This window comes from Vipera berus, assembly GCF_964194415.1.
Source record: "Vipera berus genome assembly, chromosome: 1".
Lineage (NCBI taxonomy): Eukaryota > Metazoa > Chordata > Lepidosauria > Squamata > Viperidae > Vipera > Vipera berus.
In genome coordinates, this window is record NC_138202.1 from 193,976,997 (window position 1) to 194,002,457 (window position 25,461).

Consider the following 25,461-nt stretch of genomic DNA (forward strand, 5'->3'; position numbering starts at 1 on the left):
CAACTGACCGTGGCAAAAGTGGGGAAACTTGAAGAGTTCGATGTCACACACTCAGAGAGATGGGCATCCTACATTTCCCGCATCGAGAATTACCTCCACGCCAACCAGGTCAGCGAAGATGGGCTGAAGGCCATGACCCTTCTCTGCATGTGCAGCCCAGCCACCTTCAACATTGCAGAGAACCTGGTCACACCAACACTGCTTGAGTCCGTAACCTACGCAGACTTGAAGAAGAAGCTTCGAGACCACTTTGATCCTAAATTAGCCGTCATAACATGGAGGCACGCTTTTGAGCAGCGGGAGCAACAGCCCAGCGAGATGGCCACCAAATTTATCATCGCTCTTTGTCAAGCATCCTGACTCTGCAATTTTGTGGATATGAGGAGAGACTAAGAGACTGCTTAGTCTGTGGACTCTGGAACCGAGAACTCCAACAAAAACTGTTCACCAAGGACACTCTCTCACTACAAGAAGCCTTGAAGAAGGTCATGACGGATGAAGCTGCCGGAGGGGCCGTTAAAGCACTGCGGCCCTCCAAAAGCACTTCAAGCACCAAAGCCGTCCACCATGAGGACGCCAAATGGATGAAAGACACCAATTCTGACCACGAGGTCAACAAGCTACAGAGGCACGAGGAGAAGGGACTGCAGCCAGCTGACAAGGCAGTTCCATTCCTTAGATGTATGGGCTGCAGAGGCCACCATCAATGCACAGAATGCCATTTCCGAACAGCAATGTGCCAGGCGTGTGGCAAACCAGGCCACATTGCCGCCATCTGCCAAGGTCACCAGAAGGACCATCAGCAGGAAGACACATTCAGGAGAGGTACCGGGACCCCGGGCAACACTGATTAGGGTTCTGCTCCTGCTGAAGGAGCATGCTCTGCACTGGTGCCCACTGCCGACTTAAACAGAAGCTTCGACTTCAGGTCAAGCTTCAGGGAGTTCCATGCAAAATAGAACTGGACACAGGCTCAGCCATGTCTATCATCTCCATAAGAACCTTCCAGCACATATGCAACCAAAGCAACAGATGGGTCAAACTTCGACCATCTAACATTTTGCTCACAGACTTCCAAAAGTCCCGCATGCTGGTCAATGGCGAAGCCACACTTTTGGTGAATTTCAAGGGGTTTGCAGGCCCACTAGATGTTGTAGTGGTGGAAGGCCAATGCACGAGCCTTATAGGGCTCAATTGGTTTGATGCATTGGGCATCCAAGTAACTGGCATTCACCGAACACAGATGGCAAACTGGTCTTCAGTCTGCCAAGAGTTCGTGGATGTTTTCAATTCAAGCCTAGGAGAGTACAAGGGTCCTCCAATAGCCTTCAAGCTTGATCCCCTGGTAACGCCAATACGGGTCAAGCCTCGTCAAGTGCCTTTTGCTTTAAAACCCAAAATTGACACAAAGCTGGACAAGCTGGTCAGTCAGGGGTTTTTGCAGCCTGTAGACAATGGGGAGTGGGAGACCCCCATAATAATGCCACTTAAGGCCATCGGAGAAGTACGCATATGTGGTGACTATAAGTGCACCATTAACCGGGCACTTCAACAGCACGCGTACCCAGTGCCAGTTGTCAGCCATATTTTGCATCATTGCAAGGTGGCCTCATGTTCACCAAATTAGATTTGGCACAGGCCTACCAACAGCTCCTGATGGATGAAGCCATGGCAGCCTCCCAAACCATTGTTACCCATCAAGGTCAAGCGCCTACAGTTTGGGGTGAGTGTAGCCCTATGGATTTTCCAGGGAGTCATGGAGCACACGCTCAAGGGCATTCCGGGGGTCTGCTCCTATTTCGATGATGTACTCATTGCCGGGGAGTCTACAGAAGTTCTGGCTGAATGGCTTAGCGCTGTCCTTCAGTGGTTCTGTACAGTGGGACTTAAATTAAAAAAAGAAAAGTGCAAGATTGGGGTACAGTCAACTGAGTTCCTTGGGTTCTGCATTGATGCTGACGGCATTCATCCTGCAGATTCAAAGCTGAAAGCGATTCAGCAGGCACCAAGCCCTAGGTCCAAAGGGGAGCTTCAAGCCTTCTTGGGCCTTCTTAATTTTTACAATGCAATCCTCCCACATAAGGCCGCAGTGGCAGAGCTGTTACACCGGCTCTTAGACAAAAACGCTCAGAGGCAGTGGACCAATGTCCACAAAAGAAGTTTCCAGGCAGTCAAATCACTGTTATCCTCGAACTCGGTGCTCACTCATTTTAATGAAAAACTGCCAGTTTGCATCATGTGTGATGCATCCCCATATGGGGTTGGGGCTGTGTTGAGCCATTTGTTGACTGATGAGAAACAGTCTCCCATCACTTATTATTTGAGGACCCTGTCATCTGCAGAGCGCAATTACGCACAGATTGACACATTGGCCATTGTGGTCGGGGTTAAAAAGTCCCATGACTATTTGTATGGCCACCATTTCATGGTCTTTACAGATCACAAGCCACTCCTAGGGTTGTTCACTACAAACAGGCAGACACCTCAGATTCTGTCTCCTAGAATGCTGAGGTGGTCTATATTCCTTTCGGCCTACAGCTACAGGCTGTTTCACAAACTGGGCAAAGAAATGGGCCATGCAGACAGCCTTAGCAGATTGCCCCTGCCACACGTGGAGCCAGATCTGGCTCCGGCTGCATGTATCCTAGCCATACAGGATTTGCCAGAGTCATGACTCCATGCTGGAGACATACTGTAGCTGCTGAGACAGCAGCAGACAGAACACTGAGCTGCATGCTTACTTGGGTTCACACTGGATGGGTAGACAAATGTCCAGGGCCAGAATTTCAAAGTTTCTTCATGAGGAAAGATGAGCTTTCAGCTCATAAAGGGTGCATTCTGTGGGGAAGTAAAGTCATAGTTCCCAGCTCATTAAGGCCCAGAGTTCTTGAGTCTCTGCATGAAGGCCATCCGGGAATAGTTTGGATGAAGGCACTGGTGAGGAGCTACCTCTGGTGGCCAGGGATAGATAAAGCTATTAAGGCCCAAGTACATGGTTGCTTCACATGGCAATAATCCAGGCCGGAGATGCCACAGGCCCCTATCCACCAATGGGAGGACACTTACACACTGTGGTCAAGAATCCACATCGACTTTGCCAGGCCCTTTCAGGAACAGCTGTTTTTAATAGTGGTCAACAGCCACTCTAAATGGTTAGAGGTTGTTCCAACTTCCACTATGACTACTGCTAGGACCATCTAGGTGCTGTGCAAAATATTTGCAACACATGGACTCCCTGATGTCTTAGTCTCAGACAATGGGGCTCAGTTCAACGCTTCAGAATTCCAGGCCTTTCTCAGGGCAAATCTCATAAGGCACGCCACGAATGGGCAAACGGAACTCATGGTCCACACAACCAAGGAATCCCTGAAAAGAATTGTCACATGGGATTGGCACCACAAACTAGCCGATTTTCTACTCTGCCAGCACACAACACCCTGCACTGCCATGGGCAAGAGCCCTGCCTAGCTTTGTTGGGGCAGGCGTTTGATCACCAAACTGGACAGGCTGCACCCCAACAGAGTTGCTTCAGACAATGCATGGCCAAAGATGCCAAAAAGTTTTCAAGTGGATGACCGGGTTTGGACCCAGAATTATGGGCAAGGGGTGGCAGCAAAGGTTGTTAAGGTGTCAGGACCACTTTCCTACAAGGTGGTCCTGGAAGATGGGCAAGTCATTCGCCGGCACATTGATCAGCTGTGTCAGTGGCTAGCAGATCAGTCACTGGCTCAGGACTTCCAAGAGGGCAGCACACGGAATCTGTATGTCAGCAGTCCAATAGAGAAGTTTCTACACATTGAGAGAACTCTTGCACATAGTGATGGGGAAATGGCTGTAGAAGAATCCCCTCCTGACTCACAGACTGTATCCCCTGATCTGGACAGACAAATGGCACTGAGTAGCAGCCCTGCTGACTTCGCTGCACAATTGGACTTTGGTTTGGCCCAACCGGGACTGGCCAGCCAAAGGGACTCAAGTCACTCCAACTCCACTGAACCTCAGAGCCCTGTTCTACCCAGCCTGGCAGGCAAGCAGGTAGACCGACAGATCCTTGGAACCCCTAGATGTTTTGAACGGTCAAGAAAGCCACCTAATTATCTGAAAGATTACGTCAGACAATTCAAAGTTTGTGCTATCTAGGGGGAAGGGGTGTAATGTATTGGCCATTTTTCTGTGTAAAATCACTTGTTAATGTCTGACCTACTTTTGTCTGTGTTATGTAACGGTTGCTGTACTGAGCCAGACTTGCTGTCTCCAGGCTGATAATGAGGTTTGGGTTGGGAAACTGCTACTTTAAACCTATTGGTCACCACCTAGAGTCCAACTGTATAAATAGCTGCACAGCAGCTATTAGCTTGCTTCTGTTCTGAGTTAATAAACTTGTTTGCTGTTTCAACACCTCGTCTCGCTTAATGCCTAAAGAACCGAAAATATAACAGTTTGCAAATTACAATAGTTCATGTAGTATGTCCTAATCTAGTATCAAAAACTTTTAAAGCATTTAACATTATTTCAATTATTTTGTGTTCAATGAACTCCTGTATGCGATATCCTGCAATTGATGTATCATTACCTTTTTAGAAGTCTTTGTAAGGAAGAAACTTGATCTCTCTTAGTTTGAACAAGACATTTTAATGTTTTCAGTAATATTTTTTTTTGCTTTGTTTACAGTTATCCTATTCATTTAGATAATGGCCTGGGAACTGTAGCATGTCGAGTGGAAGGCAACTATATTGGTTAGTAAAAATGAGAAAATAATATACTACTTTGTTTTTATTCAGTATTATAAAAATGTATGTGTTGGTCTTCTTCTGCAAGGAATCAACTAGTTTTCCTTTCTGACCCTTCCTGTTATCTTTATTTCCAGTGGACATTCCTAGCCAGTGTGATAAACCATAAGTAGCTAGTATAAAACAGTAAATGAAAGCCTTGTGAAAGGCGACCAGAAATATCATTTTCCTAGGGAAAAAAAGGTCAAAGTGAAAGTTGTGCTCAGAATTCTGAAAATAGTTTATTATACTGATGAAAAACGAACCCCCCCTCTACAATACAGCATTCATAAATTTACATTCAGCATCTTACGCTGAAAATGTGCTTTCTTTTCTTGCAGGGTCACACAATGTTAGCTTTTCAGTGTATAACAAGGGAAAGTAAGTAAAAAAAAGTTCCTTCATTTGCTTAATGTTATAATTTTAACAATTTCTTCCATTGTTTGACAAATTGGAGATAGTAAAGAGGCTCTCTGGAGGTGTGGGGTTAGGTCACTGTTGCTGATTAGATGTTTGGCAACAGGCAACATGGGGTATCAATGACAGAGAGACGAATGTCAAAAAATTATCTGCTCCAAGTATCACATATGTTAGGCATGCCCTGCATTCATGAAACCTTCTTATCTCCATCTGGTTTCAAGCAAGAGACAGTAATGTTTACACATCAGTGAAATGAACAGTGTAGAAATAACTTCATTTAAAAATAAGTAATAACTTAAGAGCAAGCGCAATCTCTCTTGTAGACCTGCAGTTGTTAAATTTTTGAAGTCCAGCAGAAGAGATCATTTTTATAACTTTCAAGATAAGCTACCAACTTGAAATACATGGACATAAGATAACACTTCAGCCAGATTTTTTTTGCAAGTATTTAAGTAGATTTAGCACATACATTGGCAAAAGGTAATAAATTTATTTATGTATTTAGTATCCCGCAGTCTTCTGCCTTTTTTTATTTTGGAGAAGAGAAGAGAAGATTTAAATGCTCATCTGCTCAGTAATATTTTTCCCAGGCTCTGAGCTTTTCTGATGAGTAGCAACCTTACCTTTTCTTCTTTAATTTTTAAATCAGTGCTTGCTACCACAGGTAGTCCTCAACTAACAACCATTCATTTAGTGGCCACTCAAAGTTACAATGGCACTGAAAAAAGTGACTTATGACTGTTTTTCACACTTATGACCGTTGCAGCATCCCCATGGACATGTGATCAAAATTTGGACTCTTGGATACTCTTGGTTTCTCTTCAGATCGTATAAAATTTGGACTCTTGGCAACTGGCATATATTTATGACAGTTGCATTGTGATCCCCTTCTGACAAACAAAATCAATGAGGAAGCCAGATTCACTTAATAACCATGTTGCTAAATTAACTGCAATGATTCTTTTAACAACTGTGGCAAGGAAGGTTGCAAAATGAGGCAAAACTCATAACTGTCTTGCTTAGCAATGGACATTTTGGGCTCAAATATGGTGATAAGGCATGAATTGCTTGTATATGGGTATAGTAGCTTAATTTTTGAATTCTTTATTTCCAGAGTCGGAGGGACAGAGATGAGGGGGGGCAGGGTGTGGTGAGCAGAAGCCAAACCAAATAGGTGGTTGAATTGGAATTACTTTTTTTATTTTTGCTAATGTTAACACAGTTGGGCTAGGTATTTTATTTTTTTAAATCAAATTTTAGTATTATATTTAATTTTCTTTAGTTCAGATCCATATTCAAAAATTAAATGTTTTCTCTTTACATATCTACTACTTACCAAGCTTCCAAGAGTGCAAGATGTTGGGAAATTGTTACTGAGAAAAAAAAATATCTACTTGGAAGCCTGAGTACTTAAAATAAAGTATGCAAATAAACTCAGATTTTTTTTCTTTTTTAAAAAATGAGACAAATACGGAACGTGCTGGAAAAATTACAATTGATGATTATTATGTTGTAAGAAACACTTATTCTACAATGACAGCTTTTTTTGAGGCTCAGGAGTTGGATTGCACCAATTTATATTACTCAAATGAATCATGTGAGGTAGTGATTATGTTAATAGCAACTTCAGAACTGACATGGAATTTGAGCACTATTACAGTGAAGAATAGTTCAGTTCTTTGACAGTAAAGAGAATTGATGTCATTGTTCTGCTGAAATTTATTTATTTCTTTACTTATTTATTTATTTAATATTCTCCCTTTGTTATTGTTCTAAACAACTCAAGGTAGCGAGCATATCTACATAGTATTATTTTCTCCTCCTATTTTCCCCACAACAAAAGTGATTGACCCAAAGAATGACTGACCCAAAGTCACTCAGCCATTTTTCATGTCTAAGGCAGGACTCAAACTCATGGATCCCTGGTTTCTAGTCTGGTGCCTTAACCACTAGACCAAAAAGGCTATCTTTTAACTTTGATGGTTCCACTAAGAACACTCCTGAAAGAGCACTTCATAATTGTTATCCTGAAATTTCACAAACTATCAACATATAATTGGTGCTGGTGATTTTTAACTTCAACAAAGATTCTCTGTTAGATATACTCCAAAAACACCCTCCTTTTACTTTACAAAGTGGACATAGTGGACTTTAAGATATTCAGCATTTTTAAAATCTACAGTTTTAAAGTATATCTAGAATATGCTTTTTTATCAAGTACACCAAAGCTGTTTTAGACCTCATTACTTTTTGATTTCTTCTGCTTTGCTGTGGACTCCTCAGTAGCCCAGTTGCAATCTCAGACTATCTTCAACAATGAAATGTGATATCAGAAATTCAGGCCAATAATTGTCAGTTATAAACTGAGACAGAATCTATCAATTTCCAGTTCTATGATTTCTGTGCTCAGTTTTATAAATCAGAGGCATCAGTAATTAAACAGAAATTATTAATTTCTTGGCAAACAATTGAAATGGAAGAGATGTGTTGTGTAGCTGGTTCTTTGCAGGCAATATGCGACACGGAAGGTTCCAAACAGTAACATGCTTTATTGAAGTCAAGTAGAACAGAACTGAAACAGTGGTTGCTGCGCAGCTATTTATATGGTTGGCTGCTAGGCAGTGGCCAATAGATTTGAAGGAAGCCATTCCCGCCCCAAATCTACCAATGATAGTCCTGGAGACAACAAGTCTGGCTTAGTCGGTAGCCATTACACATACACACCATTGAGCAACCGTTAATGCAGCATTTAAACAGACACGTGAATCAGTACAAGCAAAAACCCCAATACATTACAAGATGTATCAGAAAAATAAAAAAAAAATAACCTGCCAGCTACACTGATCTTACAAGAAATTGTATAGACAATACATACCACAAAACTGGGGAAAGGTCCTTGACCTGACAGACTTCCAGTTGAATGGTATGGGAATGTTTTGTTTTCTGAATTCTTGTTTTAGTTAAACATCTGTAAAAGGAAAAGAAAAGAAGCACAAGAGGAAAAAATGAACAGCTAAGAGATTTACAAGAACCATACTACTGAATAGGTTGGGTAATTTTGATTTCAGTCTCTTAGTCTCTAACTAAACATCCAATATGTCTAAATAGGCTAGATATATTTTTAATGTTTGCTAAAAAGTTCAATTAATCCTTTATTTAAACCTTGATTTTCTCAGTGTTTCATCATAATGTTACAGTTTCTCCCTCATTTTATAATCTACAGATGTCAATTTAATTTCTCCTCACTTAAGTATTTCTGAATATATTGTTTTTCTTTGATGTTGCAGGTCAATAGTACACAAAGATGCTTGGCTTATAAGTGCTAAACAGGAACTTTTCTTGTACCAGACATTCTCAGGTGCTGTGCTCTATCTTTGTGTAACATTTGCAGTGCTTCATTTTGAAAGATCGTGGAAGGAATGTGAAAGCAAGTTTAAGCCATAACTGTTATATATTTCAGTGCTTGTATTCATTACTAATTACTAGAAACATTGCATAATCAAAATTGTTCTTGTTGGAATGTCAGCCATAACTAGCCATTGTATGTTTTATTTATTTATTTATTTATTTATTTATTTATTTATTTATTTATTTATTTATTTATTCATTCATTCATTCATTCATTCATTTATCAAAGTTATTGGCTGCCCATCTTACTATGGGGTAACTCTGGGTGGCTTACAGTTACATATACAGTTAAAACATAAAAAATAAAATAAAATAAGACATTAAAACCAAGGATACATGGGAGGGCAGGGGTGGAGTGGGATCTGTTATTACTTAATCAACCACCTCCATTACACTGTTCCCCTACTGGGGCCCCAACTGATTGGTAGAGCCAATTAGTCTTTAGGCCCTTACAAAAGGGGTTGAGGGTTATATGTTCAACCCTTTACTGGTATTTGAAATCCCAGGCCTTGCACCAGTGGTAGGATTCAAATATGTGAACAACCGCTTCTCTGTGTGGATGCCACTTCTGGAAGTCCATTCTGGGCCTGGGCAATGGAAAATTAGCTACCGGTTCTGCTGAAGTGGTGCGAAAAAGCTGAATGACACCACTGCCTTGCACACTGATGACTATTATATGGTATCTTTAGCAGCTTGAAGAAAGAGAAGTCTGTAGATCCAATGAATGATGCACGTTCCTTTCATGTGTTTGCTCTCTCAGATTAGAGAGTTCACGACCGGATAAATTAAAACCCCTATCTGCAAGATAGTTTTAACCATACTGCATTACAGTCATCAAAGCACAAGTGTGGGAGTTCAGTCCCAGTAAAGAGTTGGACATACATTGAATAATATCTAATATATAGGGATTGCCTATACCTGACAAGTTCCAGCAAGAATGAAACCGGTCCTATAGGACCTTCTAGTGATAGGTAGTGAATATAACCAATGTAATGGAAGATTATATACCACCACCACCCACCTTAGAGGGAAAGTTTGGGCCTTCTAATTTGAGGTGCAGACAAATTAAGATCTATTCTTTTTTAGCCTGAGAGTGTAAAGAAGAAAGAAATATATACCACCTGTAGTATTATTTTGTTATTTTTCAATATAATCCCAGATATATGAGATGTAGTTGTGATTACCTAGGACCCAGTATGTTTCCTAGTAGCATTTTTGGGTTTTTTGGAACTATTAAATTGATTTCTAGCTTACTGAACTTTCTTTGAGTGAATTTATGTGAGAGGGCAAGCTGCCTAGAAAATGATCAGCACCTGTGTAACTGTCGTCCTGTCTCTTTAAGGCCTCTCCCCAGCCAGCACAGCAATGTTGGCTATAAAAACTGTGCTGAGTGACCATTGGGGGTTCGGTGTGTATGTGTGTGTGTGAGAGAAAAAGATGTATGTTCATGTGTGGAGGTAAAGCAGCCTAAACCAGCAAGAAAGAGATACTTTTGCCAGTAACAGAACTCACCAGGAATAGTGTTGGAGTTGAAGGAACAGTAGTAGGAAGTGTGGGAGCAGTGGAGAAGAGTGGAGTAGTGGGGAAGAGTGGAGTAGTGGTGAGCAGTAAATACTAGCCTGTGAATTTGCATGTGCATCTGTGTTGCCTAGGAACTTGAGTTGTGTTGGCTGTCTTATGTTTTAGAACCCACTGAGTTGGGTATACTTAAAAGAACCTATGACAAACTGGTGGCAAAAGTGGGATATCCAAAAGATAGGATATCCAGGAAAAAAAGGAGAGATATCCAACACAGGGTGGTAATCACACAAGTGAAGGTGGCTTAAACTCAAGGAGGTCATTAAATATGCCATGAAAAAAGCGGCTGCAAAAGAGGCTGCAAAAGGGAGGGAGTTTGGTTCTTATACAGTTCAGACCTTGCCAAAATTGGCCAATATCCTGGCTGCAGAAACCGGACTTTTTACCAGAGCCTAGAACAATCAAGCAATCATGGAAAAGGCAGAAATGATAGATTCTTCCTTAGAAGAGGCCACTACTTTGGTAGAGACAGGTATCCACCCTAAACCTGTGGTTAAACCAAAGAAGAAGGTAGACAAGTCAGAAATGCGGTTAGCCCCAGATACTCTGGCCAAGATTGTTACAGATATGTTAAAACAACAGCAAGAGGAGAAGCTTCAATTATTATTTTTTTAAAAAAGAGATTGAAGAGTGGCTTTGGAGGTGGACAGAAAAGAAAGAATGGAAAAGGCATGAAAGAGGGATGATAAGGGTTTGGGGGGGGGGTGATAGACCTAATTAAAGGGATAGTCACCAGAAGGGGCACATTCAGCTTTTAGGTTTTTAGAATGTGTAGAGAGTGGAGATAGTCCCAAAGGTATAAAAATTCTCAAGCTGTCCAAATAAGAAAGCATAGAACCCATTTTGTCGTGAAAGTATCTCTATTGTTTCACCTCTCATTCATATTCAGTGAAGAAGAATCACTATTCCATTATTTTTAAATGGATTTTTTTTAAAAAAATGTTACCAGTTGGACATAGATACAGACATGCATGACCCTCCAAAAGTCCTTGAGCCAACAGGAAACTAATCTGTCCCAATATTGGTTGGCCCCCAATAATGTCCACCAATCACTTTCCTTAATGTGAGCTGGTCTGAGGAGGAACAGGAGGGAGAGTTGCAACCAAGACAGTGGTTGGTTGTCTTGAGTCCAAGGCAGGAATATAATTTGAGAAAGCATCTTGGACCTGACTCTTCTTAGTTCTTATGAAGATAAAGGGAGGGGAGGGGGACTTACGCAGACTACGATTACATTTTTATTTTTTTTCCTCAGACATTTCTTCAGTGTCTCCTGCTGCAGGCAGCCTAGGTGGTGGAACTGATCTCACCATCACAGGGGACTTCTTTGATACACCTATGAAAGTCACAGCTGCAGGTAAAAATGATAAAATCAAATTTCATGGTATAAGCCTCAGAAAATGGAAACATGATAAAAACCGCACACAATGATTTGGAATGTGTAATGAGTTTGATGGAAGAATGTGAATGCTCTGAGATTTTTCATTTTTGTGATCTTCTTTCTTCTCCACAGGTACTCCCTGCCAAATTAAACACATTTCTCCACAAAAGATAAGCTGTACAACTGGAGCATTAGACAATAATAGAACATTCAGTGAAATTAAACCAGGTATCTTCAACTTATGGCCCATCCAAGTGATCAAATGAGAAATGAGGTGGGGCTCAGATCTTAGATTCAGGTTGTTATGGACTGATTTATAGATCACTGGTTAATTTGCACATTTATAAACTTACTAATGGTTCTGTTCATTTATTGATGACTGCAACTTTGTTTTCCAACTTATCAGGAAACAGAGGCCTTATTTTTGAAGTTTGGTATAGTTCAGACAGTAATCTCACTGAAGTGATTCCAGGATACAACTGGCAGATTGTTCCTAATGCCAGTTCCCCATGCAATTTTCTGCCTGAGAAACAGAAACTGTTCAGGTAATAAGTGCTCTTTATTAAGTTGTCTTCATACTAACAGTTGCAATAATATAATGCTGACTATCCTGCAATTTATAAATTTATTTCTGCTTTATACAACTGCCACGAAAGATTATAGGAATGGTAATGAGAGAGTTTAGAATACTCAAAGATTTTCCCCATCAGTTCTAAGCAACAACTCAGATTTTCTTTCTTTTTTAAATATATTTTATTGATTTTTTAAAATATAAGCATCTTGATATTTGGTAAACAGCATGTTGTCTGGGTTTATATTGACAAAGTAATCACTATCGGTTAATTTCTATATTCCAAAATCCACATTATAACTTTGCTTGATTTTCTCTTCTTCCAATAATATTCTCTTTGCAACCTAAATTAATACAATTCTTATTAATTTGATAGGTAACAATTAAATATAAAGATTTTTCTAAAATTTCTACCAATAATAATCTCATCAATATCATGCTTCTTTTCTATCTGGTCATCTTGGTTGCCTCCTCACAAATCTTGTTTACAATTCTTATTTAAATTTATTTTCCCTACAATGTTCAAAACATTTCTACTGGTTGAAATTTTTCCAGAATTAATTACCTTAAAGTATTTAAATCTATTTTCATATCTTAAAAAAGAAGTATGAAAAAGACACAAAAGAAAGACATAGAAAAAGAAAAGATGTGAGAGAGAAAAAGAAAAAGAGAAAAAGAAGAGAAAAAAGAGAAAAGAGGGGAAAAAAGAAAATAATATACCACTTAAAATACGTATCCCTCTTGAATTAGTATACACTTATTTCCAAATTCTTTCTGTTCTTTTTACCTATAATTAAACCTATGTTTAATCTTTAAATGTTCCATTTAATAAATTCATCGTCTAAACTTTTAACTCTATTCAAAACATTTTTTCCATTTTTAGTTATCCATTGGACTTTTCTTAAAATCAATTACATTTAAATATCTAAAACATTTCCTTTATGTTAATCATCCCACACATTTTTTCATATTGAAAAAGAAAAGAAAAAAAGAAAAAAAGATACTGTCTTACTTAGAGAGTTCATCCCCCTTAAACTAAAATCTTTCAATTTCTTCAGCCATATTCAAACAAGTGTTTAATTTTTAAACATTCCCTTTGATATGCCCCATCTAATTCCTCAATTCTCACTTTGTTGTTGTTAGTTGCGAAGTCGTGTCCGACCCATTGTGACCCTATGGACAACGTTCCTCCAGGCCTTCCTGTCCTCTACCATCTTCTGGAGTCCATTTAGGCTCACACCTACTACTTCAGTGACTCCATCCAGCCACCTCATTCTCTGTCGTCCCTTTCTTCTCTTGCCCTCAACTTTTCCCAGCATTAGGCTCTTCTCCAGTGAGTCCTTCCTTCTTATAAGGTGGCCAAAGTATTTGAGCTTCAACTTCAGGATCTGGCCTTCTAAAGAGCAGTCAGGGTTGATCTCCTCTAGGACTGACCGGTTTGATCACTTTGCAGTCTAAGGGACTCGCAGGAGTCTTTTCCAGCACCATAGTTCAAAGGCCTCAATTCTTTGGCCTTTCTTATGGTCCAACTTTCACAGCCATACATTGCAACTGGGAAGACCATAGCCTTGACTTTAGCCCTCTTCTTTTGCCAAGCACCTCTCCTAATCAATATATTCCATTGCATCAAAGAGTCTTTCCATAATCTTGTAAATGTTGTGGGTATAGTAGACAAATCAAACATCATGTCTTTGTAAAAAGATTTTGCCCCTTCATATTCATTGAAGATTTCTCTCATCATCCCTTGTCTCCCTATTTCTTGTGATAGTCCCAACAGCTCAGTAATCCATTTTGTCAAATCTTTTTTCCTTATCCTCAAATTTACTTTGTGATCTTAGAGTTATCTTAGAGTTCAATGATTCTTGTAAGTCCTTCTCCACTTGAGTCTCCACTAGCTTATGTTCAGTTGTCTACTTTACATGATCTCTCTAATTTTTTGTTTTCTGATCATTTGATTATTGTGACATTAAATTGAGAATGAATTCATTTAAATTTTCAAATTCATTTTTAATTTCCTCATGGTTTGAAGTTAATATCATTTGCATTTGTTGTAACAGAACAAACATTTCCTCCTGGTAAGTATTTATTTATTCTTGGTATGTTCTTTCTGCAGATCTCTGATGTTCCATAATGACCAAAAGTCCTTTCTCTGCCAATCACTTTGAAGTCACAATTTAAAAAATATTTATAATCCAGGAAGGTCATTTTTTTTCTAAATTTTGTAGTTCTCACTTTATTTATTTAATTAGTTTTCTATACCGCCCTATTCCCGAAGGACTCAGGGCGGTTTACAGGGCAGCATATAAAAGACAATATAAAAAGATAATATAAAATTAAAATGAATTAAATTAATTAAAGCCCAACAATTAAAACAATATTAAAAAGCTAAAATCCCTTCAGTCCAGGCCTGATAGATCGAAAAGCCAGGTTTTCAGGTCCTGGCGAAATGAACGCAGATCGGGGGCGGTCCGGAGTTCCACAGGTAAATCATTCCAAAGGGCAGGCGCACCCGCAGAAAATGCCCTCCCTCTGGGGATCACCCGCCGGCACTCCCTAACCGGCGGCACCCTAAGGAGGCCCTCTCTATGGGAGCACACAGGACGATGGGAAGTTGATGCTGGCAGCAGGTGCTCCCTAAGATAATTCGGACCCATGCCATGTAGGGCTTTATAGGTCATCACCAGCACCTTGAATCTCACCCGGAGGGCAACTGGAAGCCAATGCAGCTCGCAGAGAAGAGGTGTTACACGGGAGTATCGGGAGACTCCCATCACAACTTGCGTGGCTGCATTCTGCACCAGCTGAAGCCTCCGAGTGGTCCTCTAGGGCAGCCCCATGTAGATATTGTTACAGTAGTCTAACCGGGAGATGACTGTGCGTAGGGCATCTCGGTCCAGATAGGGCCACAACTGGCGCACCAGGCGAACCTGGGCAAAAGCCACCCTGGTCACGGCTCCTATGTGGTCTTCTAAACTGAGTTGTGAATCCAGGAGGACACCCAAGTTGCAGGCCCTATCAACGGGGGGTAACACCTCACCCCCCCATAGTTAACGATGGACAAAACTGGTTCTCCTGAGATGCCGGTATGCACAGCCACTCAGTCTTGGCAGGATTGAGTCAAAGCCTGTTCCTCCCCATCCAAACCCGGACCGCCTCCAGGCAACGGGACATCACGTCGAGGGCATCACCGGGTTTGTTCAGGGTGGAAAGAAAAAGCTGGGTATCATCAGCATACTGATGATACCCCACCCCAAAACCACGAATGATCTCACCCAATGGCTTCATATAGATGTTGAACAAGAGGGGAGAGAGAACCGACCCCTGAGGAACTCCACAAACGAGAGGCCTCGGGGAGGATCTCTGCCCTCCCGTCAACACCGACTGCAAACGGCCCAGAAGGTAGGAGGAGAACCACTGTAAAACAGTGCCCCCCACTCCCAACCCTCTGAGATGCCGCAGTAGGATACCATGGTCGATGGTATCAAAAGCCGCTGAGAGATCTAATAGGACTAGGACAGAGGAACAACCCCTGTCCCGAACCCGCCAGAGATCATTCACCAGTGCGACCAATGCCATCTCCGTGCTGTACCCGGGCCTAAAGCCCGATTGGTATGGGTCTAGATAATCAATTTCCTCCAGGAACAAAGGGAGCTGATGCGCCATCACGCTCTCAACAACCTTCGCTAAAAAGCGAAGGTTGGAGACCGGACGATAGTTATTCAAAATAGCCGGGTCCAGAGCAGGCTTCTTGAGAAGGGGCCTCACCACCGCCTCTTTCAAGGCAGTAGGGAAGGTACCCTCTCTAAAAGAAGCAGTTATTACTGCCTGGAACCAGCCTTGTGTCTCCTCCCGAGCTGCATACACCAGCCAGGAGGGGCACGGGTCCAATAAACACGTGGTGGAACTCAGTCTCCTCATGGTCCTGTCCACCTTATCTGGGGTAACAGGATTGAACTCACTCCAAATGACATTCTCAAGACTGCTCGATTCCTCCCCATTAGTCTCTGCCCAGTCAGAGTCCAGACCGGCCCGAATCTGAGCGATTTTGTCTGCAAGATGGTGACTAAACTCCTCGGCCTGCCCCTGCAAGGGCTCCTCCCTCACCTCCCGATTAAGGAGGGAGCGAGTCACCCTAAACAGGGTGGCCGGGCAATTATCGGTGGACGTGATGAGGGCAGCAAAGTAGTTAGACTTTGCCGTCTTCATCACTGTGAGGTAAGTCCTCGTAGCAGCTCTCAGCCGCAATCGGTCAGATTCAGAACAGCTGGATCTCCAACAGCTCTCCAAACCCTGTCTCCGATGCTTCATCTCCCGGAGCTCCACAGAAAACCATGGAGCCCAACGGGATCTGCGCCGGATCAGGGGTCGCAAGGGTACAACACGGTCGAGCGCCTCGGTGGCCGCCCTTTCCCAGGCCTCCACCAAGGCATCGACCAGGCTGTGAGTGAGGGAGATAGGTATAGACCCAAGTGCCGTCTGGAACCGTTCCGGATCCATTAGGCGCCTGGGGCAGAACCACCTGGTCGGTTCCGCAGCCCAGCAACGAGGGGTGGCAAAACGGAAGACCAGCCGCAGGAGGTGATGATCGGACCATGACAGGGGGACAATAGTTGGCGAGCCCCCTCCCAGATCATCAAACCACTGTCCAGATAGAAAAACTAGGTCGAGAGTGTGGCCCCCCTCATGAGTCGGACCCTGAATTATTTGGGTCAGGTCCATGGCTATCATGGAAGCCATGAACTCCCGAGCTAATTCTGACGATCCCCCCAGGGAAGGAAGGTTAAAATCCCCCAAAACTATAAGTTTGGGAAACTCAACCACCAACCCTAAAAGGGTGTCGAGAAGCTCGGGCAGGGCCATTGCTACAGTGCTGGGCACCAGGTATGTCAGCAACAAGCCCAACTGAGCCCCAGGGCCGCACCTCGGGAGGAGCAACTCACTCCCGCCCATCTGTACAACAGTAGTTTCCCACGGACATAAGGTCTCTCGTATAACCACCACCACACCACCGCCCCTACCCTAAGCCCGCAGCCGGTGAAGCACACAGAAACCCAGAGGGCAAAGCTCAGTCAGAGGGACACCTCCCTCTGAGCCCAACCAGGTTTCGGTAATGCATGCCAGATCCGCATGTTCCTCCTCGATCAAGTCACAGATGAGGGGAGCTTTGTTCACAATGGATTTGGCATTAAAATTTACCAACCTGAGCTCAGGGGCCTGATCCCCCTCACCCCCGGATAAATGGGTACGAGCCGGAGGGTCAGAGCACACCACCGCTTGAAGATAGCGGGGGCGTGATCCCAGATGTTGATATGGCCCTCCGTGTAACTGCCTGCTGCCATTCCCAATCATTGTGGGGATTGAAAACCCCACCCCACTGCTGGGAAAACTGGAGGTCTCCAACCCCAACCCCATCTCGCCGGGAACCGTCTCAGGCCTGGACTGACAACCGGTTGATAAAATACACCCCATATCCCTCCCAACCCTACCATTCCCCTCCATCCCTAACCCCTTAAAACAACCGGCTAAAAAACATACCAGGGGCCTCTTGATACGTTTCCACCAATGGCCCCTGTCAATGCCCAACCACCTCTCAGGGTCCCAACAATTGGGCCCGTCCTTAAGGGAAGCAAGGGATAGAGCAGCAGGTCGTACCCAGGAGGGAGGAGCCCTCCTGAGGGCATACAAGTCCGCGCTAGAATAATACAACAGAACCATATACTAACAATGTCCGCTAGGGCAGTTATGAACAGGCAGATGGTCAGTTAGTGTTATAATGATGTTAAGAATATTAAGTCCGGAGAGTGTCTCAGATCCACCAATCCGGCCCCGCTCTCACCCGAGCCGGTGAGAGCGGTCCAGCTGCTCTTTGTTTAATCATCACCTTGAAGGTCACGACAACAGGCTTCTCTTTCTAGGCTGTATAATTAGGGCAGTATTTTCATCCACCACTAGATGTCAGCACCACTCCATCTTTCAATTCCCCCCCCCCAATAAACTTAATTCACTGCTTCCGTTTAGAGGAGGGTGGAACAAAGGATTTTTACTTCTGGGTTTTGTTTTTTTCTCAGGAAATCAGTCAGGTAGAAGAGAGAAAATCAATATTCTTACCCAGTTCAGCCATGCTGTTTACAATCAAACTTAGTTTAGTGCTTTTTGGCTTCGGCTGCATGTAGCTTGGGCTAGATTCTTGAATGACGCTAGCCTTTCTTCTGTCGGTTTTTGGAGAGCTTTCCCCAGACATCTGAATTGACCACTGTCTCCCCAGGGCTTCCCTCCTTCCTTGCCACCTCTTTGAGCTTTGGGTCTATTTAGGGTCCTCAAACAGAGAGAAATCAACCATAAGGATCAGATTGTCTCGATCCCTTGGTTGGTGCGCTAGCTGCGCAGAACCGGAAGCCGCAACAACTCAGATTTTCTAGGTGATCATGAGAATGATGAATTATTATTAAGCCAATTTAAGTCAACCTTTCCTGGAATATTCCAAAAAGATACTTGTTACTTGTCACAATGTAGGAGGAAGGAAGGTAACCAAAGAACACTTATGTGCACTTTCCATATGATGTTAGAACAATGACCTTTTAGGAGTCTTTGTTGCACTGAGAGCTTTCAAAGGTACAATTCTGGGAGAAGGTAGAGAAGCTTTAACAAGTAACAGACATTCATTTATCTCTGATTCTGAAAAGCTACACAACCCTAGTATGTACAACATTTCAAGCTAATCTCCATTTTAACCACTGCTTTATTTATTTAATAATTTTTAAATTGCATTTTAATTGGTCTGGAAAGCTGTCTGCCTAAAACAAAAAAAGTTTTAGATTTATTGATTGGTTATATGCTATCAAGTCATTTCTGACTCCTAGAAATCACATAGATAGATGTTTTTAAAGGAGAAAAATGCAAACGTAGACTACTATATATATTTATGTATAAAACCATTCATGGATAAGGTGAAAATATAGCAAAATAGCATGAAAAAAATTGCCACCTGCAGATAAGCCAATCCACATTTTTCATGGTACTTTGATTAAAAATTCAAGGATTGCCTTGTCCATGAATAAATAAGGCAAATAAAGTATTACTGGATATATTCTTTAATAAGCTCATCTGCAGATAAGCCAAACCCAATTTTGGGGTATATTTTGGCACATATAATTCTCAGTTTATTCAGGAGTATACGCATTAAATAAAAATCAGTTGAAGGATTAGTATAATAGTTGAAATTAAGAAGCAGTAATTTTGGGATTAAATATTCAATGCATAGATATAAATGATAAAATCAGCATATATTAATTAACAAAACTAACATAATTAAGACTATTTTCCAGAGTAAAAATTACAGAGTCAACCTTCCATCCTTCCCTTAAAATGTGATCTATTTTTCCCTATTACCTGATTATGATCAAGATCAGGAAATGCACCACTATTTTGTTTTGAAAATACTGCACACTAGTGTTCCTATACACTGAACGTTTGAACAGAATACAAAAGCTAAATGTCGCAGCTTCTTTCCATAAGTATTCATTGTTTTTGGTATGGATTAACTGTACATTTCCTCAGGTACACAGATATGTTCAACCAAGAGATTAATACTAATAATGCAACAGCAATAGCACTTAGACTAATATACAACTTCACAGTACTTTACAGCCCTCTCTAAGTAGTTTACAGAGCCAGCATATTGCCCCAAGCAATCTGGGTCCCCATTTTACTGAACTCGGAAGGATGGAAGGCTGAGTCAACCTTGAGCCGGTGAGACTCCAACAGTCAACAGTCAACAGAATTAACCTGCAATACTGCATTCTAACTACTGTGCCACAATGGCTCATAAATAAAGAAGATTTATTTGGCACCATGGGACATTTCCTGACATTTCTAATATTCTGGGTTGAAATAGTGAACACACCTTTATGAGCCTTTTAAAAAGCAAGGTCTTTTAATTTAAAATAAGGATTTTTATATGGTAACTAATTCAAATCATGTCTCTTAGATTCAACAGAAGAATTTTGTTTGTGATGAGGTAGCTTAATATCTTTGTTTTGCTATCCAGTGCACGACTACGAGGGTTTTTTATGGCACCAGAGACAAATAATTATACATTTTGGATTCAAGCAGATGGCAAAGCTTCTTTGTACCTAAGCCTCTCAGACGATCCAACAAAAAAGGTATGACATATGACAAGTTACTGTTATTAAAAAACAACATGCTAAAAGTGTGCCCTTGATTAACTGTCCATAAAATTTCACTTTTGGGAATCTGAACTTTGGCCTTACCAAAAGCCAAAAATTTGCTTGAAATGAAAGGAATATATATTCTCTTTTAATTAACCGTGGACCTTTCCACACATAACTACATAAAATGAATTGGATAACTTCAGGAGATATGGAAAACAAATCTGGAATAAAAACTGAGCAGTTTACCTGAGTTCTCAGACAGATCTATAATTTATGTGTAAGATGGGTAAAGTAGGGGGAAAAAGCAATTTTTTGATAGATCTGAATCTAAGGAGAACAGCAACCAAGCTATATTTATTTATTTTTATAGTATATTGCCATTTCTTAAGATGAGGTTTCCCTTTTATGGAATGGAACTTTTGGCAGGCTTGGGTTCTCTCTGTTAAATATAAATCAGTTGGAATTATGTTACCAATACTATATTATACTGGATGCAGATCACAACTGTTTGCACAACTGTTTGCAGCGATTTTCATTCACACATCAAATAATCATCTACAATTGACTATTGTCACTCCATTCCCATTCCAGTCCTGGGCCAGTGAATCAAGTGATTCAAAGGTATCCAGATGAAAGGTTAATATATAGTTAGTCCATGTATGATAAGCCATACGCTAAATAAATAAATCGAGTTTTCAGCCTATCTCAACTCACATGGTGTTTTAGTGCCTGGGGACTGAGACTGAATCTAATTAACATTAGAACTAATTAACCTTAATAGGCAGATATTTATCAGTGGCTGGTTGCTGATTTGTAAATAGCAATAGCACTGAGACTTATATACTGCTTCACAGTGCTTTACATCCCTTTCTAAGTGGTTTCCAGAGTCAGTATATTGCCCCCAACAATATGGGTTCTCATTTTACCAACCTCAAAAGGATGGAAGGCTGAGTCAACCTTGAACCCATCAGGATCGAACTCCTGGCAGTCAGCAGAATTAGCCTGCAATACTACATTCTATAAGGGACGCGGTGGCTCAGTGGGTTAGGACGCTGAGCTTGTCGATCAGAAGGTCGGCAGTTTGGCGGGTCGAATCCCGAGTGCCGCGTAACAGAGTGAGTGCCTGTTACTCGTCCCAGCTTCTGCCAACCTAGCAGTTCGAAAGCACGTCAAAATGCAAGTAGAAAAATAGGGACCACTCCGGTGGGAAGGTAACAGCGTTCCGTGCACCTTTGGCGTCTAGTCATGCCGGCCACATGACCACGGAGATGTCCTCGGACAAGCGCTGGCTCTTCGGCTTTGAAACAGAGATGAGCACCGGCCCCTAGAGTCGGAAACGACTAGCACGCGTGTGCAGGGGAACCTTTACCTTTACCTTACTACATTCTAAGCACTGCACCACCATACAGCACGGTAGGAGAAGGAATAATCACTTCTCCATTGTATTTTTTCCCATTTTGTCCCAAGCGTGATTGATGGAATTCCACAACACATATTTCAAAAGATCCAGCTTTATTACTCTTTTAGGATGTTCCTTGGAGAGGAAAACACACCTTCAGTATGTCAATCCTTTCTTTACCAAATTATGGCAAGTCTTTAGTTTTGTGCTTTTTCATTAAATCAACTTCCTTGTTGTTAAGGAAATAAATGTTCTCAAGTGGCGTAGGTTTACTTTACTTTTGTTTCCAGTGGATCGTCTTGCAATTGTCCAAATGCCTTTTTCAGTCATCAATCAAGCTAATTTGTTGATAAAGCAAATTCATTTTTATTCCAGATTGGTAGGAGTGAAGGTGGTCTCATCAAAGCTCAGTTATAAGGTCTCTTGGATCTTTTAAGGCAGGCTGGCATGTTATTTTCCTCTTACTTCTCCCTTGCCTTTCCAGAGGCCTGCAGGGTGTTATTCAGAGAAGAGTGAGGGATGTTCCTCTAGATTAACGGCTTTTGCAAACAGGGGCGGCTGAATGCCTGCCCCGTTTTTTGGGTATTATTGTTTGCTGGCTTGATTGATTATCAAGGGAGGGGTCCTCTTGGGGCTCGGTCTTTGTGTTACCAGGAGTTGTGAAGCGGACAGTGTGTTTCTTTGTTGGTCTTTCTTCTGATGATGGTTTTGGCATGGAAGGGTTGACCATACTATAGAAAACCTCCTCATCAGAATAACGTGTTCTTCTCTTGGGTTTTTTCTCAAGAGCAGAACGCTTGGCACGTTTTTTGTTAGCTCTTTGCTTCTTCAGTCTAGCTTTCAGAAAAGCTGAACGGGTACGGTTATAATGCTTCTTCTTTCTTGGTCTACCTACCTTCAAGGGCTTCCTATGATAGATATTGCCCCTGTAGGAAGTCATTGAATGCTTGGCCTTTTGGGCTGAGAGCACATTGTCCCTGATTCTTCGGTCCAGGTATCGGGACACAGGCATACGCCTCTTTCGATAGCCGCTCCTTGTATATCTCATTATGTGTCTGGTTCGTGCTTTCCTACCTCGCCTAGAGTTATGTTTCCTTCGTCTGCTCAGGAACCTTCGGTATCTCTTTTGGCGCATCCTCCTCTTCCTCCGTAAGTAGGCCTTCCTGCCTCTTTGGAAAGCAGCCATGACTTTGCTGGTTGTTACCCCTCCCGTTCAGCTTGCTTGCCCCTTTACAAATGATAGTGATCTCATTGTAACTGTGCCCTTATATAATGGCAGCCATTCAAATGAGGGATTGTCTCTAAGTGCTCTGATTGGTTGGGTGGAACAATAGATCAGGAAGATGCCTAATAATGCTTGACTGTGAGATACGCATATGAAATCATGAGAGGGGGTCTCACTGCCTGGTTCAATGTTGTAAGGGGAAATATTCCAAATGATACATACAGTATCTTCAGAACTCAGATGTGCTGCAAAGTATCAGAACCATTTTTTGACCCAAAACAGAATATGTTGCCAGTTTGGCTAACATCCTATCAACTTTTCATGCTATTTTTTTTAGTTCCAAAATGTGTAATTGAGACTGTACAGTATTCTTTCCCTGCTTTAAGAAAGTATATACAGCAACCAGTTGTACTTTGCAGGATCTTTTAGGGCATATATAAATGTGTAGTGGTAGCATATCATGGGATCTTAAAGGAATTTTCAGTCCTATTCTTCTAGCATTTTTTCACAATATCAACTACATGCTTGAAATCTTTCCATTTCCCCAGCTGCTCTGCTTCTGGGGATGATCACCAGCACTGCAAAAAATATTAGACGTAGCAAATCATTACTTTCTATGTCTTATTTAGTTTTCCTAAATGTAATCCCAAATTTCCTTCCTTCCTTCCTTCCTTCCTTCCTCTTTCTTTCTTTCCTTCCTCCTTTCTTTCCTTCCTTCTTTCTTTCTTTCTTTCTTTCTTTCTTTCTTTCTTTCTTTCTTTCTTTCTTTCTTTCTTTCTTTCTTTCTTTCTTTCTTTCTTTCTCACTTCAGCTGTCTTATTTCCCATGTCTTTTAGCTCCATAATTCCGTTTAAAAGGAACTTTTGTTGTATTTCACTTATACTTATAACTTGCTTTTGTATATAAACATTGCTACACTAGCAACTTTATTTTACATCACTTTCCTTATTTTTCTTAATGTTTCCTGGAATCTGTTTGCTTGTTAATGCATTTATGTTTCATACTGATAAATTTCTCCAGCCTTGAGGGACTGAGGGTGGCATATAACATCATCATCAATAACAATCATCTTCCCAAATTACAATAAACAATAATGTGAAAACCAGCACACAATCACAAAAAGAAAAGATACATTTCAAATAAAGCCAAGATTGATGTCACAGTTACCTGGAACCCAAAGGACATTGAAATAAAACTGTTTTATTCTGTTACCAGAATAGCAGTAAGACTGGAGAAATAAGGTTGGAATATAGAGAAGGCTAGTTTGCTAACTCATACCCTGCAGCCCTCAAAAATGTCCTTTTTCACAATGTGCAATGTTTTCATTTAGTCATCCACAAGAATGATTATTTACTTTGTTATTTATCACTAATGTAGACCATGTTAGCAAAACTGTATACACTGTATTTGCATAGTTAGGCTTTCAACTTCAATATCTATCACTGCAGACTTGCTTATATTGAAATGAATTTGTTATTTTAATATTCACCCCCAATTTGGAAAAAAAAGAATTCCCCCCCCCTCTTTTTAATCACGTAGGAATATCTACAAGGGAGTCAAAAAGAGTCAAGCTGTGTCTGTATAATTGAAACAACTTTTCTGCCATCATCCTGTTTGATGTTATCAGCAAATGTGGCTGGTGAACACCCCAACTCTATGTCACTGACAAATAGATTAACAATTTTTACCCCAATATATATCCTTGACGGCCCATTTATTTTTCTTGTCAGTTTTTTTAACCAGTTGGGGAAAATTTCTTATTCCATGATTGCTGAGTCTTTTCTGAAGATTTAGTTTTTGAAAATCCAAGAAAGTTGGATTTTAAAGCATATCACCTCTAGCTCACAAGTGGTAAATATATAACTTAGTATGGCAGAATCCATACTGATCCTTCTTCAAAAATTTATCGAGATATAAACTTAACTGGTTTGTAATTTCCCCATTCTTTTTTTTTTAAATTGTGAATTCCTTTCCTACAGAGGCTAATTTTATCGACTGACTTACAATTAAAAACAAACCATTGATTTACACAGCTAAACTTAATCGGGAGGCTTGAATTTGGCTGGTATCTGTCAAATACTGAGCAATTAAAGATTTGTACAGAAAAGATCTATCTGTAATTGGGAAAAGTCATTTTATTTTCCTTTGCTTTTTGAATCAACTTTTCTTAGCCTGGAATCTTATGCCAGTGCATTTTATTAGACTGGTGTTATTGTTTATTCATGATAAATAGGCTCATGCCTGTTTTGTGTTCTGTAAGTTGTTACAGAAAAGTTGAATGATGATGTTATGAGAAATAAATCTGGCATGCAAGTAACATTGCAATTTTAATTAGTATATTTTCTAAACTGCTTCAATCAATCAATCTTTATTATGGTCATGGACCAGCAGCACAAATAAAAGCATTAACCAGTAATAATAGTCAAAAATAACAATAAAAGAAAATAATATATTATGATTTGTGGTGGATTAACAGTGGACAGTTAAAAATTGTCTAATTTTACATACAGCATAGCATAATTTGCCAATATTCAGAGAAAAT

The 25,461-nt window shown here is 41.0% G+C and overlaps 1 protein-coding gene across 1 annotated transcript in view; it reads left to right on the plus strand.

Annotated features, from left to right (window-relative positions):
• Window positions 1-979: 979 nt before the first annotated feature.
• PKHD1 (PKHD1 ciliary IPT domain containing fibrocystin/polyductin) overlaps window positions 980-25,461 on the plus strand; it is a gene marked incomplete at both ends in the record, with an annotated part of 196,628 nt that continues 172,146 nt past the window's right edge. The window contains 8 exons of the mRNA XM_081342989.1: window positions 980-1,461; window positions 4,672-4,736; window positions 5,111-5,150; window positions 8,477-8,547; window positions 11,428-11,529; window positions 11,686-11,781; window positions 11,960-12,098; window positions 20,172-20,286. Of these exons, the coding sequence (XP_081199115.1) occupies window positions 980-1,461; window positions 4,672-4,736; window positions 5,111-5,150; window positions 8,477-8,547; window positions 11,428-11,529; window positions 11,686-11,781; window positions 11,960-12,098; window positions 20,172-20,286 (1,110 nt within the window). The remainder of the gene's footprint in view (window positions 1,462-4,671; window positions 4,737-5,110; window positions 5,151-8,476; window positions 8,548-11,427; window positions 11,530-11,685; window positions 11,782-11,959; window positions 12,099-20,171; window positions 20,287-25,461) is intronic.